The 14,836-nt window shown below is 41.1% G+C and overlaps 1 protein-coding gene across 1 annotated transcript; it reads right to left on the minus strand.

The window, feature by feature from the left end:
* Positions 1-221: 221 nt before the first annotated feature.
* Positions 222-14,057, minus strand: cdc27 (cell division cycle 27). The gene is made up of 19 exons (XM_027026735.3): positions 13,880-14,057; positions 12,453-12,528; positions 11,835-11,982; positions 8,139-8,264; positions 7,274-7,371; positions 6,945-7,117; positions 6,215-6,429; positions 5,739-5,850; positions 5,478-5,593; positions 5,221-5,320; positions 4,645-4,849; positions 3,993-4,165; positions 3,471-3,623; positions 2,968-3,176; positions 2,424-2,541; positions 1,431-1,559; positions 1,226-1,300; positions 972-1,137; positions 222-866 (listed from the first exon to the last, which is right to left on the minus strand). The coding sequence occupies exons 1-19, from the start codon at positions 13,904-13,906 to the stop codon at positions 781-783; spliced, it is 2,505 nt and encodes an 834-aa protein (XP_026882536.1). The 5' UTR covers positions 13,907-14,057; the 3' UTR covers positions 222-780.
* Between the last annotated feature and the right edge of the window lie 779 nt (positions 14,058-14,836).

Here is a 14,836-nt window from a genome sequence, read left to right on the forward strand (position 1 = left end):
TTCACAGACTCACATGTAAATACTGTTTATCCTGTAGTAAATTCATGGACACTTGCTAGTTCTGTTATATTCCAGAAGATATGGAGTCAGTAAAACCCTGGAAAAGCAAAAGTGCCCAGTTTGATTCATATCTAATGCTACACCCACTCCTGTCCAGGGTTGAAAGTGCTATTCCATTCTCCGTTTATCTGCTCTATGCTGAAAAAGGGGAGAGGAATCAATTTGCAACTCTTACACAGGTCTTTATTTAGAGTAAATGAGAATAAAAGGAACAAAAGGCCTAGGCATTAAGACAGAAACATCCACACATCTCTGTGGCTTGCTTGTATTCTTCTTCTTCGCCTCTTGTTGGAGAGGATTGTGTCTCTGGGTCTCTGGTACAGGTGGCGATATGAATGGGTTAGACTTTGAGGGATTCTGAGAGACAGTAAAATAGCCCATGCTGATATGGGTATGATGGCTGGCCCAGGAGAATCCCACCAGCTGTAAGGCATAATGACAGAACTTGGAGGGTTGGGATAAAGATGAAAACAGGAGGGGAAATTTAAAAAAAAAAACAAAAAACAAAAAAAAAACTCCATGGTAAAACAAGTAAAAGTAAAAAATACAGAAATGAGGAGGTACTGTTTTAGCAGCAGTTTGTTTTTCCTTTTTTCTTCTCCTTCCTCCCATTTGTCTTTTTTTTCTCTTTTCATCTGAGCTGGAGTCTTAGTGTAACCCCAGGTTGGCATCCATTGTTGTTGCGCTTGAGTTCAGGCAGGAGAGCCCAGGAGCAGCGGGTTACAGGACTTCATCACTCTCAGTGGTGTGAAGTTGTGTGTCATCTGCATCAGTCATACTGCTCTCCTGTGACTCCTCAACTTCCGCTGCAATACAAAACACGTGGCCATCACTGCTCTCAGGCACTGCGTCACAAACGATAGATAAAGAGTGCATGCACTAGCAGTGCACACATGTGCTTGAGGACTTACTTGAGTAGAAGGGGTAGTCATCGGGGGTGACGGGCTCCTCATCATCAGGGAGGTAACGCTTGTCTATGGCCTCTTTGATCTGATTGTTGGCCCCTTTGGGGTCTAGGTCCATGGCCCAGGAAAAGTTCATCAAGGCCAAGTGTGTCTGACCAAGCTTCTTATAGACCTCCAGGAAACAGCAAACACTCAGGGTCAGAAAAACAAGAGCTGCTTAATTAATACCACATAATTCATCAAACATGTAATGTTTTTACCTTTCCTATTAAAAAGTAAACGAGGGACTCTTTGGGCACTATCTGTTTTAGCTCTTCAAGCTCCTGCAGAGCTGCCTGTGGGAAGAAAATTGGTTTCAAGTAATTGAAACTAAATGTGTGAACAAGTAATCATGAAATTCAGGGTTTGGTGTATTTGCAGTCTCTGGAACCCCCCCAAAGTACTAATCAACAAAAAGGTACCTACCTTGTATTTTTCATTAGCAAAGAGAATAGAGGCCCTGTGAAATTTGCATAGTGGGTTCTTGGGGTCAATGCTAATTGCTCTGTTCAGGGTCTCTAGAGCATGGTCTGATTTTTTTAATGCATGCTGGACCTGAGAGGGAAGGAGAGAGAAAGAAAGAGACAGAGAGAGACTTATTCCAAGTTTCCCATAGAACTGTTCAAACTTGCAGCCCAACTGCAGTAGCCCAATCTTATTAAGTACAAACATTTACGACACTCTGCGGCAAATGCAAATCATACATCTTATTTGGATGAGACTCTGTTCCTGCTTATTTAAAAACACCACCACAGTTGCTGTTCTGCCTTACTTTAAGTTTATACTCTAATGCAAGTTTGCGAGAAGAAAGCTGTGATTTTTTTTTTCCTCTGGATTTATTTCACATGAGCGTGAGAAAAACCCCTAATCATACACCGAAGTGATGACGTTCCTGTAAAGTTCGGACTGGTATTCATCCAAACCCTGTTGGAGCTCACACTGTCTATATTATCCCCCCTGTCCACTTGGAACCCAGGCTATGCTACAAATTATAGTATTTACTACAAAAGGTATAATTTCTAGGGGATCCATAACAGGTTAAATTTGGCTGTTCAAGAAGACAAGTATCTCCTTCCTGACAGTCCAACTTTCCCTAGACTTCTTTAAAACAATTAGACGATTATATGGAGGACTGAACTTGCAAGACAAGAGAGCCAATTCCTTATTTCAGATGCATGTACATGTTGCCTATTGGCCAACATTGTCTATCCATGTTTGATAAGCATGAGTCATATACAAACTGCGAACCCTCTTCATTGAGAGCTCATCTCATTCTCCAAGATCTCACCTCTTTCTCTGCAAGACCACCTCACACCCAACCCATCACACCACCTTCCCCAGCCACCAACTATTCCTCCACAAGACCCCACCTCTTTTCCACCTGCTGAGACCCTACTTCTTTCCCGAGGGCTTACTCACCACTCCAATGTGGCAGAGTAGCACAGAGCTCTGGGGGTTAATACTCAAAGCCTTCTTGAAATGAATCTCAGCCAGGTTAAACTTCTCCTGCTTGTAGTAGATCATTCCCAAGCCATACCTACAGCAACAGAGAATTGGACACAATTATCATTTACTGAGAACCTGCTAGATCTGTCCACATATTCTTTTGTAGCAACATTTTCAACATTTTTCTTTATTAATGCATAATCCTAGTAATGAATGATATCATAAAATCATTGGTTATTAAAACCAAACCATTATTTGTTTTTTGGTGTCAGATTCATGAACATAAAATTTTCAGATTTTGGAATCTCAAGTGAATACAAAAAGATCAAACGATACATGGATTACATCCAAATACTTAATATTCATTTATTAAATATTATAACTTAAAGGAACAAGAGCTCAACATCTCAATAGCTGTTAGCTGTGCTTCATGAATGAATATCTAACTGGCATTGATAACTTTTTAATTAACCATTACAATTAGCATTTTGGGCAGAGCCACAAACACAAGTCATACCAGGCATTATAGTGGCGCTTATTTAGCCGAATGGCATTGCGGAAACAACCCAGGGCTTTCTCCAGCTCCTCCGTCAGCACCAGCTCATGCCCCAGCAGGGTGTAGGCATAGGCAAAGCTTGGCTCCACCTGAATGGCCCGTGTGAAAAACTTGATGGCTATGTCGTGTTCCCGCTGCAGACTGAAACAGTTCCCAGCTACGCACCAGGGCTGCAAGAGGAAACAGCAGTGTTAGAAAAGTTAACTAATAGTATACATATAAAATATGTGTGAGCACACATGTATCATATGCCTATACAATAACAATTAATTTAATAATATATGAAAAATAGAGCTTTCCTAACAAGGTTCCTAATGGCTTTAAAATGACCTTTATAAAATTTACCAGTTCAGAATCAAGAAAAAAAAACAACATACAAATTGGCACTATGAAACCATGATGCAAAAGTTGTCCTACTCCCCTAACAGCACGGTAAACAAGGAGGCGCTGAAGCTGGCCACTACCTCTGGTGAATTTTTGTCCATGTCAGTAAGCTCTTTAGACAGTGCAGAGAGCGCCACATCTTTCTGTAGGTGCCATAGTGTAGTAGAGTAGATTTCCATCCCTTCCACCCGATAGCTTTCAATGCGCCGCACTTCAGAGAAGATCCTCTCAGCCTTAGGACAGTAACTCACACATCTCAGATATGGCTTACACAACAGGCTGTCATTACTTGTTCTGTCTTGCTCTTGAAAAGCAGTCATTCATTCAATGAAGTGGCAAGGAATGGGGTATGAATGTACTTAACTGGAATTAAGAAAATTCAGAATCTTTTTGACTATTTAGACTTTGAGGGAGAGAATGGATCTGACTGCCTGCCACACTGAAGTCTAAAATGTAATTTTCTATGACTTCAGGATAAGTTGAGGTCTTTTATTACTTTTAGGTCTCCATGCTTATATTAAAAGCACCTTGAAACCAAAGTAGATTTCAGTACTAACCAAGTCCAACTGGGCAAGCGTATATGGGGTGGCAGCCGCTCTCACCTGCATGTACTCTGCCAGTTCAAAGTGCGCGCGGCCGATCTGGCCCAGCACCCAGCCTGTGTTGTAGTGGTGTGCAGGAAGCTGGCTGAGGATGCTGATGGCCTCCCTGCAGTTGTATGAGCACAGGGCAAGGTAGCCGCGGCCAATGTCTCGCATCAGAGACATCAGCCCATCTGGAACATAGAATGAGGGAGAAGGACAGAAACAAAAAAAAAAAAGAATTTTATTCCTAAGTGGCCCATGACTTTTCCCAGATTTTACTAAGTTGCAGCAGGTGACTCTTAGTATTGCGCTTTCATTACTATAGTAGCAAGTGTTTTGGGGTCAAAAATGCTTCCCTAGTACATAAGCCACCACTTGACAAGTTGGTGCTTTAAACTTCCAGCCTTTTTGAAGTTTTTAAAACCCCAAGACTTTCCTCAAGACAATTCCCTCTAACAAAAATCACAATCCCTATAATCAGCCCTGCACTATTATTCAGTAATCCCATATCCCTTCAACACTAAAAACCACCCTGTCAGTAATAGATTCCTATTCAGGACTTCAATGCAAAGATATTTAGCTTATTAACCACAATTAAGTTCACCCCTTTCACTACCAGCCATTACTTGTTATAAGTGGGGTATGCGATGGGTTGCCACAGTGACTATACCTGCTGCAGCCTTCTGTAATGTGAAGGCCTGAAACTGGGGCGAGCTGATGTTACCCTTCCCCTCTGCCATGGACGAGTCCAGCTTCAGGATCTCGATGCTCTCGTTCAGGCTGGACGGGGTGACCCCCCCTTTCCCCGTTTTTGTCTTCGTCTTCCTGTTGGGGATCTTGGTGGGGAACTTCATCTTTAGCTTCTTGCTGTTCTCCTGATGAATTCAGACAGGGGCCGAACACAATGAACGGAATAGAGAGCTAAAACGCATCTGATATTCTTAACATAAATGTTCATAACAAGCTTTAAATGGACATTAATACAGTAACTCCTCTGTCTGTTCTTTTTTTTTGTGGCATTCACCACTACCCCTTAATTTTTTGTACAGTGAAACCAAAATTGACAAATGTGTCTTTTTTTATGCAAGCTTGTGTGTATGTATAAATACACAAACAATTTTATGTATATATATATATATATATATATATATATATATATATATATATATATATATATATATATATATATATCCGCACACACACGAATGCCCCCCCCAAGCAGACTGTTCTGTGTGTGTGGGCATACCTTGGCAGTGGAGCTGGCACTGGTGAAGAGTCTGGAGCTCCGGCGCGGCTGCACGTTGGGTGGAGCAGCAATGGTGGGACTCAGCACTTGAGGCGTAGTACTGCACAAGCCACACACACATCCATATGCCAGTCAGAACTGTGCCAGACACGTTCATGACCCATCCTCTACATGAGGTCAGTTACCTCCATGTTCATTATATACTATGAAGACTGATTTTAGTCCTGTTTTTATAACCAGCACTCACACACACTTACCTGGTCTGTGGGGCAGTAGTCTGGGTCTGGTTAAAGGGATTTGGAATCACCTCTCTGCTGTTGCCACTCTGTGAAAACACCGACTTCGTCCCCACTTGACTGATTCTGCTGACGCTCTATAAGAAAAAGAGGAATTGGAATGCCAGCGAAAAATGTCTGTTACTACTCACTAATAAAGGCTGCATTGAAGCCAAAAAGCTTCACTGTATTACAGACTAAAGTATTTCCCTCACAGCATGCAGGCAGAAAGAAGAGTGGCACCTTTTTTGGTGGGCCAGGTGGTGGGGGTGGCTCCATCCCTGTCCCACTGTGACTGTAGTTCTGCAGATAGGAGGGGTCTCCTGGGCTAGGGTCAAGGGGCAAGATTCCGAAACTGGAAAGTGGGAGAAGAGGTGAAAGCACCAATTAGGAAAAATACTCCTGTTTGTTGCACTGACCACTAGAAGAAGTAACACAGAGGATAATCTTTGCCACAGAAGTGATTGGCCAGTGCAATTAAGCATTATAGGAAGAAACTCAATCAGCATTATGATTAAAAATATATTTCTGGAACTTTATTATTGTAGACTGTATTGTTTCTTTTTCAGTTTTATAAAGTCACAAACATTTAATGCATTTTACCATTTTGCAATAAACAGAGCAGATGTACTTATCAAGTGTAGCTGTACTGAACACAAACTCAGGTAGTGTACAGGGTGAGTGAGGCAAAGCGAGGTAAGGTAAGATGAGGCAGGCACCTGGGGGTGAGAGGGCTCAGGGCAGCAGTGCCTCCAAGTAGACAGCGCCCGCTCTTGGGCTTGTTCTGCACCTGCTTGGACAGCAGCGAGCCACCCGTGCTCAGTGGCACAGAGTCAGGCGAGATGACAGAGGAGTCGATGTAAGACATAGAGGAGTCTGTGTTAAGAGAGGAGTACTTCGAGTTGGATGACTCCAGATTGAGCCGGTTCAGTTCCTTTGGGTAACAGGAAGGAGAGGGGGAGGGAGAGAAAAGCCATAGAAATCAATATTGGCTAATTTTAACAAACCACATCCTGGAGCTACAATACCCAGGACTTTCAACAGTGAAAGACCACCACTTCATTCTGCTGTGATGATCCCTGGCACTACCATAACATACAACAGTTTACTATTTGCTTTTATTTATCTGACAGAAGATCTCATGAAGGTTGTCAATCTATCTAGTTCAAATCAAAACTTATTTTTGTTTTTGTATAAACCCAAAAAATAATAAAAATAAAATTCTCAGTTAGCTGGACAACCTACTTCAAAATGTTAAGACCACCCAAGAGGGAAATGTTTAAGGGATAATACAGACATTTGGCCAAGTTATCCAATAGACTAAGAAACTCTGCTTTAGGAAATGTCATACACCCCAGGGAGCACAAAAACAACTCAAACCCTCTCCTGGAAGTGAGTTTGGAACCATGATTGACAGCAGGTGCATGTTGCGCAGGCCTGAACCCATACCAGGGTGTCCTGGGGCGTCTCCATGAGAACGGAGTCAACCTGCCGGTGGGGCATGTTATGGCTAGGGGTGTGGGCAGGGCTCATGGGGAAGGAGGGGGCACCTCCTCCACTGCCCCCGCTGAAGCTCTGCAGAGAGGTTAACCTGAAGATCTGCTCGGGATCTGGCCGCTCACCTGCACCGCCACCCACCCACACACACAGATCAAAATTACAAGGGCATACCACTCAAAGGGTCAAAATGTCAAAATATTGGCAGTTGATCAAGTGAGGAAAAATAAGCTGTTTTGAAAAGTGAAAAGCAAAAACAGAAGAACAAATAATAAACTCACCAATTTGGCAGAGGGACTCGAAGGGCGACCAGAGGAAAGGATTCTCACTCAGGCTCCTCTGGTAACATTCAGCCCCTTTAGCCAAGCGATCTGTTTTACTGCACACCAGGAAGAAAGGCATTAGCTCGCCAAACAGCTGAACATATTAAAATAGACCCACATTTCTAAATCCAAAGAGGTGTCTATTCTTAACACTACATACACAAGTTTGGATTTTTGGGAAATGTTTTTTTTTTTTTTTTCCCCCCATCATTCAATCAAGATGAAGAATTAAATGTCTGTTAAATCAGTTCATCCATATTTATATAGCAATTACTTCCATAAGCGTAGTTTTTCCTGCTCACACTACTCATATAATATGGTAGGCTGGAGTATGAGAGTGGTGCCCTCCCCCAAAGTTGAAATTAAACCTACACCATTGCTTACTTCTAAACAAGGAAATGACTAACTGCAAAAACAACCATACTTATTGTCTCATTTACATTCACCTCTTGAGCTATATTGGAGGAAATTCCCCACATGCTCCTAGCTACTTGCCACAATATTCCATCTCTTAAGATGCCTTCTCCCATATAGCCTAGACTTTTCAATGAAGATAGCAGTGGTTTATCATCATTCAGTTAACTTATGGCAAAACACCTGTGCTTTTAACAGACCTGAATCAGATATATAAACCAATATACGAAGAGAAAGTGATCTGGTACTGTTAAAACATTCTATGCCCCTGGTTAAAGCAGCCACTTTTAACCTAGCAAAACTAAAAAGCAGATGAACATGTAATTTAGCTACTAGACATTGGATTTAGTTTAAAAATGCTTAATGGTGGTAGTCAGTTGACCAGTCTAGCACAGCAGGGTATACACACCAGTAGATCTGCCCGAGCAGCGCCAGTGTGAAACAGGATGAGTCGCCGAACTCGGTCACGATATCGTCCTGGCTCTTCTGTTTGTTCAGGACTCCTCCCGTGAGGATCTGCTCACCCTCTGCCAGCCTGAAACACACACACACACACACACACACACACACACACACACACACACACACGTATTAGTATATTAGCCCATTATCTTTTCCCTTATCTCTGTAAAATAATACATGCTGAAGCTATAGGATTCAAGATTCATTATTATATCAAATCAAACATGTATGACATTGTGGCTAGGGTTAGACATAAACAAAGATTATTACTCTGCAAATTTCAACAGTAGTTGAAAAACAGTGGCAAGAGGCAAAAATGCATGCTTATCCACAACATGGACCGATTAATGCATCATAACAGATATTTAATAAGTAAAATACAAATATCAAACTGCTAACAATGTTAATATAAGCAGTTATATTCTGATGATATTTAAATATAAATTTTTTTTTTTTTTCGTGGGTCTCAAATACAGAGATAGCAAGCCCACTATAACTCTCACAATGCTGCAAGAGCTCTGGGGAGATTTCTAGAACCTTATGTAAGGTCTGCCTCTAAATATGCCAGGTAGGAGGCCCATGTCAAGGATGAAGATACATTTTTTCATAAGCTGCTAATTTTTTTCTGGCCATAATCATGGGCTTGCATCAGCAATCCAACACCAACACTAAGGCTGATATTATTACAGAGAAAAAGGGCACCAATAATTAACTCCTGCTTAAAAAGGAAATCAGAATTCAGACTTGATGAACAATTTAAATGCTCATGATGCAATGCTTTTCCTCAACAGGTGGTTTCTATGGAAATCTAAATTTAAACATGTGGCAGCATGCAGACAAGATAAAGCAAACTCTGTCCCTAGGCCATAAACATGATTACCATTACAAATAAAAAAATGTATCCCAAAATAGTGCAGAAGAGCAGGGGGTATTCCTATACCAAAAGAGCAACATACCCTCCACATTACGAAGGCTTACAGGGCAAGATTTTCTTTAATGTGATTGGGCATAGATTGACTGCATATTTCAAAGTAAATAAGTTAATTGACATCAGTTTAAAAGACAAGGATTTTGCAGGTTGTATGGAGCATAGCAGTGTGATCTGGCATCAGATTCAGACAGTGAAGAAAGAGGGTAAGGACCCACATGTGGTATTCCTAGACTTGACTCGGTGTCACACAATCTCTTATGGAATGCGTTTGGGTTCTTTCATGTACCCTATTATGAAGGTATCCAGTTTTAATACAGGAGGAGCATGTTAATTTCTAAAAATTATTAAAAATGTGTATTATTAAAATTATTGAAAAAAGCAGGCTATACTATTTCACTGCTAGCACTTATGATGGCAATGGAGGTGATCATTAGGGTTTTTAAGTGGGTTGTAGGTGGGGAGAGCTTGCACAACTGTACCCAGCTCCCTCCAATCAGGACATATAAGAAGAGACAGTGCTGACAACTGCTGTGCCATATACCCGGTAGATGGTAGTGGCTAGAGGGTTCATGCTGTCAAAGGTGTGGCATGGTATGGGAGAAAGGTATGGGATGTTTTTAAGATCTAAGGACACAGTGGTAAAAACATCAGTCAGAAAAGCAGGATCAAAGTGCAATCTGTGAGAGATGGTGTAGTTAGCCAGGAGAGCATGGGAGCAAAGGGATGTGGTAGGGCAGGTGCAAAGCAGAAGCACAGGGCTTGGATCAGGTGAGTTGTAGATAGCATTTAGTAAGGTCACATCATCAGACAGAAGGTGAATGGTTACTAATTTTATATGTGAGCAGGAAGAGGCAACATTGCAGGCAACAGCAGCTTGGCAGGGAAAAGAGGCACAATGGCTTTAGCTGCGAAAATTTAAGGTAGAGGAATATCACCTGGCAGGAGCTGTGAGCGATGGGTGTGAACAACATTACATTTTTGTCTGGAGCAACTTACGACATCCTTTCACCTCTGCAAAATCTTGAACAGTGGGTAGATGAAGGTCGAACTTGTAAATCATGTGTGGGGACTGGGAAGCTGAAGCATATTTTATCAGCGTGTAAGGTTAGTTTGTCACAGATACGCTACACATGGAGGCACAATGAGGTTCTTAGCTCCTTAGTGTATTTATTCCACAATGTGGTCACCTCTATGCCCAATGGTGTCAATAGTAGAGCAGTTAGGTGAGGGTTGTGAGGGACAGTGTAGTGGAGTGAGAGCACAGGCTGTACATATCAGTAGATGGGTTGAAGCACGAGATCGGAAATTGGTAAGGAAGGAATATGTGAAGCACCTGAAAGGGCTAGTCAGTGGCAGTGAATGAGGAGAACACAGGCTAGTTTGGAAAAGGCAGCATAAATATTCAGACAGGAATGGCTGAGGTATACAATGTCTCAGGTACATGGAGGTCTGGACCGGTGATTGTTGCGTCATGTCATTGTCATGTTTAGAAAGAAAAACAGTGGCACTGAGCCTGCATTAACAGTGTTAGTAGGGCTGAGTATGGCCTTAGTCACTGGTGAGGTCAGTATGAATCTGCCATGTCGGGAAGTGTTTGGTGGTATGGCAGCAGAGTACACATTAATTGTGCTAGTGGGCCTAAGTATGGCCTTTAGGCACGACGAAGGCCAAACTGGGTTCACAATTAAAGAGGTCGACATATGGCAGGTCAATGGTATAAAGGTGAGCATGGAGGGGCGTGGGTCCGGGATGCCAAACACTGACAATGGGAGGTGCCTACTTGATGACTCATTGTGAGCTGGTGGTTTCTTAGAGGATTATTATGAATGGAGTGAATGGGCTGGGTCTTATGTGAAAGTCTAATGGTTTAGCACAGAATATTTATCTTGCCCTGTGTATAATTATAACTTTGACTCACTGTGTAATATTATATATATATATATATATATATATATATATATATATATATATGACAGATGATGGAATTACTAATTAATTTCACCTACTTCACAAGCATACGAAAAAACAATCTTTGCAAATCCAGAAATAACCAAACATTAAAAAGTATTTCCATTACCAATCTGCAATTGGGCTTTGCTTTGATACTCATAGGTACAAACAGGGAACTGTGACTACCATATACAGCATAGCATTCCGTTACTCCTACTGGCGTGGGTGTTTCTCTTTTACGAACACACATCGCTGGCATACAAGGGTTTTTCACACTGCACCAAATCACAAGCACCTCTATGCATACATTTTTCTCTAATACCTGAAAAACAGCATAACAACAAGCACAGCAATAGCCTACTCCACTCCATAAAAGGATGTGGTAAGACTGATGTAACTAGTCTAATAAATCTAATAGCATCACAACACTTAGACACTAGACAACACTTAGAAACCTAGCTGGATCCAAGCAGCATTTCTAATTTAACCGTGTAATTTAACAAATGGTCACACCTAAACACAGTAGTAGGTTTTTTTTTTTCAAAACATTGTTCATCACAGTATAAAAAGGAGCACATCAACATTCTAAGCATACAGTTATGAGGAGTATATATTGGCAAAAACATTAAAATGTAACTAAAACATAATGAGGGCTTCAAGGGCATATGTTCATATTTGCTGTCACTGTACTGCATCCTTCCACAAGCCTAAAGCCCTTTCAAACAGGTCACAGTAAAACAATGCCGTTGAAGGAGATCTTACTTGCTGAGTTCCACGCAGCACTTGGCGAGGAGGTATTTGCACTGTGGTGTGGTGCAGCTGTGCCCTTTGAGGAGGTGGTAAGCCTTGTAGGCCTTTCCAGAGCGATAGTAACATGTAGCCAGGAGGAAGAGAGCCTCTTCTGAATGCACTAACAGAATAGGCAAAAATGCATATTAACAAAGAAAAAAAAACCACAATACAAATTTGGTCCAATAATCAAATAACGCAGAAGCTTCTGAATGAGTCTGGCATCTTCGGTCAGGGTAGATACCAATATAACCACGACATTGTTAACCTATGGCACATGACTGCAAAATATACAAAAGTACCATACAACTGAAAAACGGACAAAGAAAAGCTGTAGGCGAAGACACTCTCACAAGTGCACCCAGGATGCACCGTTAAATTGTGTGTATCAGTAACCTTAGAACACTAATTAATACCAAAAAAACCCAAACATACATTTGTCATATATACAGATCTGGACCTTCTTGAGCTTAATCCATAATCAACATATGTAGTACAAATAGCGCAGATTTCTCCATAGGATCTAATGGAAATGTCGGCGGTTGCATGCTATTCGTGAGGTGTCAGCGTTTGGAAGATTAAAGTTACTACCTTCAGCATAGAGCCTCTCTGCCAGGAACACAGCGTCTCTGTAGGCATAGTGGTTTAGAGCGTGCCAGACAGCTGCCTATGGGACGAAGGCAGAGCAGCGGTTACCACAGCACGTCAGCACATCGTTTCTCCAACATATAAAGCGCTTGCGAAAGGTCAAAGCAGGCAACTGTAGTTTACATGCAAGTGAGCTAAACGGAATCAATGCAGATTTACTTATCGATGTGTATAATTATAAATGACCACAATGCTGCTTGAATGATACGCAACAAGAATCGCATGATACTGTTACAACCCCATGGAGACGACTATGACAGTGTCTTTAAAACACGCCATTTACAGATATCGTGTACTGACAAATGCAAAAGACACCTAGCGAGGTTGTTTATTATTTTTGACGACTGTAGGTTGTCAGTAGGTTGCCAAGTCGAACAAATCGTCACAAATTTGAAATGAGACGCTTCAGTATTCAAAGAGGGCGTAATCGAATTTGACATTTCAGCATTTCGCAAGATAGTAACGTTTTATAGTTATATAGCTCTATTAACGCATATGATTATATGGTTATACATTTAAATATGGTTATAGTCAGCTAGGTTAGCTAGCACAGCTAACTACCTAGCAAATTAGCTATGGAATATTTGACAAATAGCTAGGTAACCGGCTTTGTCTGGAACCTAATATTGATAATTTAGCAGTTAACTAGCTAGCTGTGTTATCTTTTATTGATATGACAGCAGCACAATACGTGACAAGTAGACAATGTGTCTTAAAAAAACATGTTTTAATGCAACGTTAGTTAGCAACTAGGTTAGCTACTAAATAAGTTAGCTAGCTAGCGTTAAACTATTTTTTCCCCATCAAGATCTGGCTAGCTAGTTAGCTACCTACTTGTATGACCTGCTTGCAATTGCAATTCTTTGCAGTGGTTTAGATTATTTTCGAGTAGCTGTTTGAAGTTAGCAGCTTTTGGAAAGTCCAAATACCCTAATCATAATTCTGATCAATAAAATATTCGCTGCAAAGCTTAAAATGTAGCTAGCTAGCGAACTAGGTAGCCAACAGGCTAACGTTACCCGCGTTGGTTGCCGTGGTTTGTTGATCCTAGTCATTAACGTTAGCAAGCACTAACGCTAGCTTGCGAAACCTCTAACTATGACTAGCTATGTGGCGGGCGATAACAGGTTTTAAATATACTAAAATAGGATTCTTTTAAAAAATAATTTCAACCCTTCCTACGTGTGGTGTTGTATTTGTAATGTCATCAAAGAGCGAAGGCTTGACGTTTTGATTAGAATAGCTAGGCCTGAGCACTGGCCCCGGGATAGAGTATGCCACCGACTGGCAAAGTACGAGTTTTGTTGTGGATTAAAGTCATAACCTTCGCTTATGACTGAAGACAATAATTTTAACTGCTGTTTAATTACCTGGACAGGTTCCTGCAACACCGTCATTCCGTAGCCAGGCTCCTCGTCTCCCCTTTGGCTTCCCTCTTTCTCCTACTCCTTTCTAGTTCAATACAGGCCAGAAGTAGCAAGGTGAAGCTAGCATCAAAGATTTGAACATACCAACCGTTATCGGAGACCGAAAACATCCGGATATGGCCGATTCAAATACGTTCTTGAGGAAATACGATACAATTTGTGTTTTTGCCACAAGGTGGCACCATTACAGTGTCTCAAATATGATAAATCCTTTCTGGTGGGAGTGACATTTAAACGTCAGAATGTGTTGCAGTTATTCCGGTGTTTGAAGGTTTTGAATATTTAGACAACGCTAGGCAATTAATTTAACCTTTGATCGGCCTATAACATTATTGCGAAATATAAAACAGATTAGAACACGTAATAAAAACAATTCATCACCTCATGTTGACACCTAAAATGGAAAGTTCGTTAAATTATTTACGACATGCACCTGTAATCTAGCTGCAGATAAAATAACTTTGTTCTTTTAACATTTACATTAACGGTATTTAGCTGACGCTTTTATCCAAAGCGATTTACAATTAGGACTGAGTACAACTTGAGGGTTAAGGGCCTTGTTCAGGGGCCCAACAGGTGCGATTTGGCAGTGGGGGAGGGTGATGAACTGATAACGTTCTGATTACTGGTCAAGTATCGTAACCACTGCGCTACCATTGCCCATATAGCAAGTATTATAGAGTGTATAAAGTTTTGAAAATTACACTACAATAATGCACTCTGACAAATAATGTTTGAAAAGATGTTGGACCATTAAGACCATTATTAGAACAAAATATACGCCAAAAAAAACACGCAGCCCAGAATTAATTTAAAAGAATAGTTGAATGAAAGTCTGGTGGCCCACGGCTATGGGTTTTTCTGCGAAAGTTTTGTTGTTGTTTGATTTACAGTTGTATT

This window comes from Electrophorus electricus, chromosome 6 (assembly GCF_041902795.1).
Source record: "Electrophorus electricus isolate QZ-2024a chromosome 6, ASM4190279v1, whole genome shotgun sequence".
In the NCBI taxonomy this organism is placed as follows: Eukaryota; Metazoa; Chordata; class Actinopteri; order Gymnotiformes; family Gymnotidae; genus Electrophorus; species Electrophorus electricus.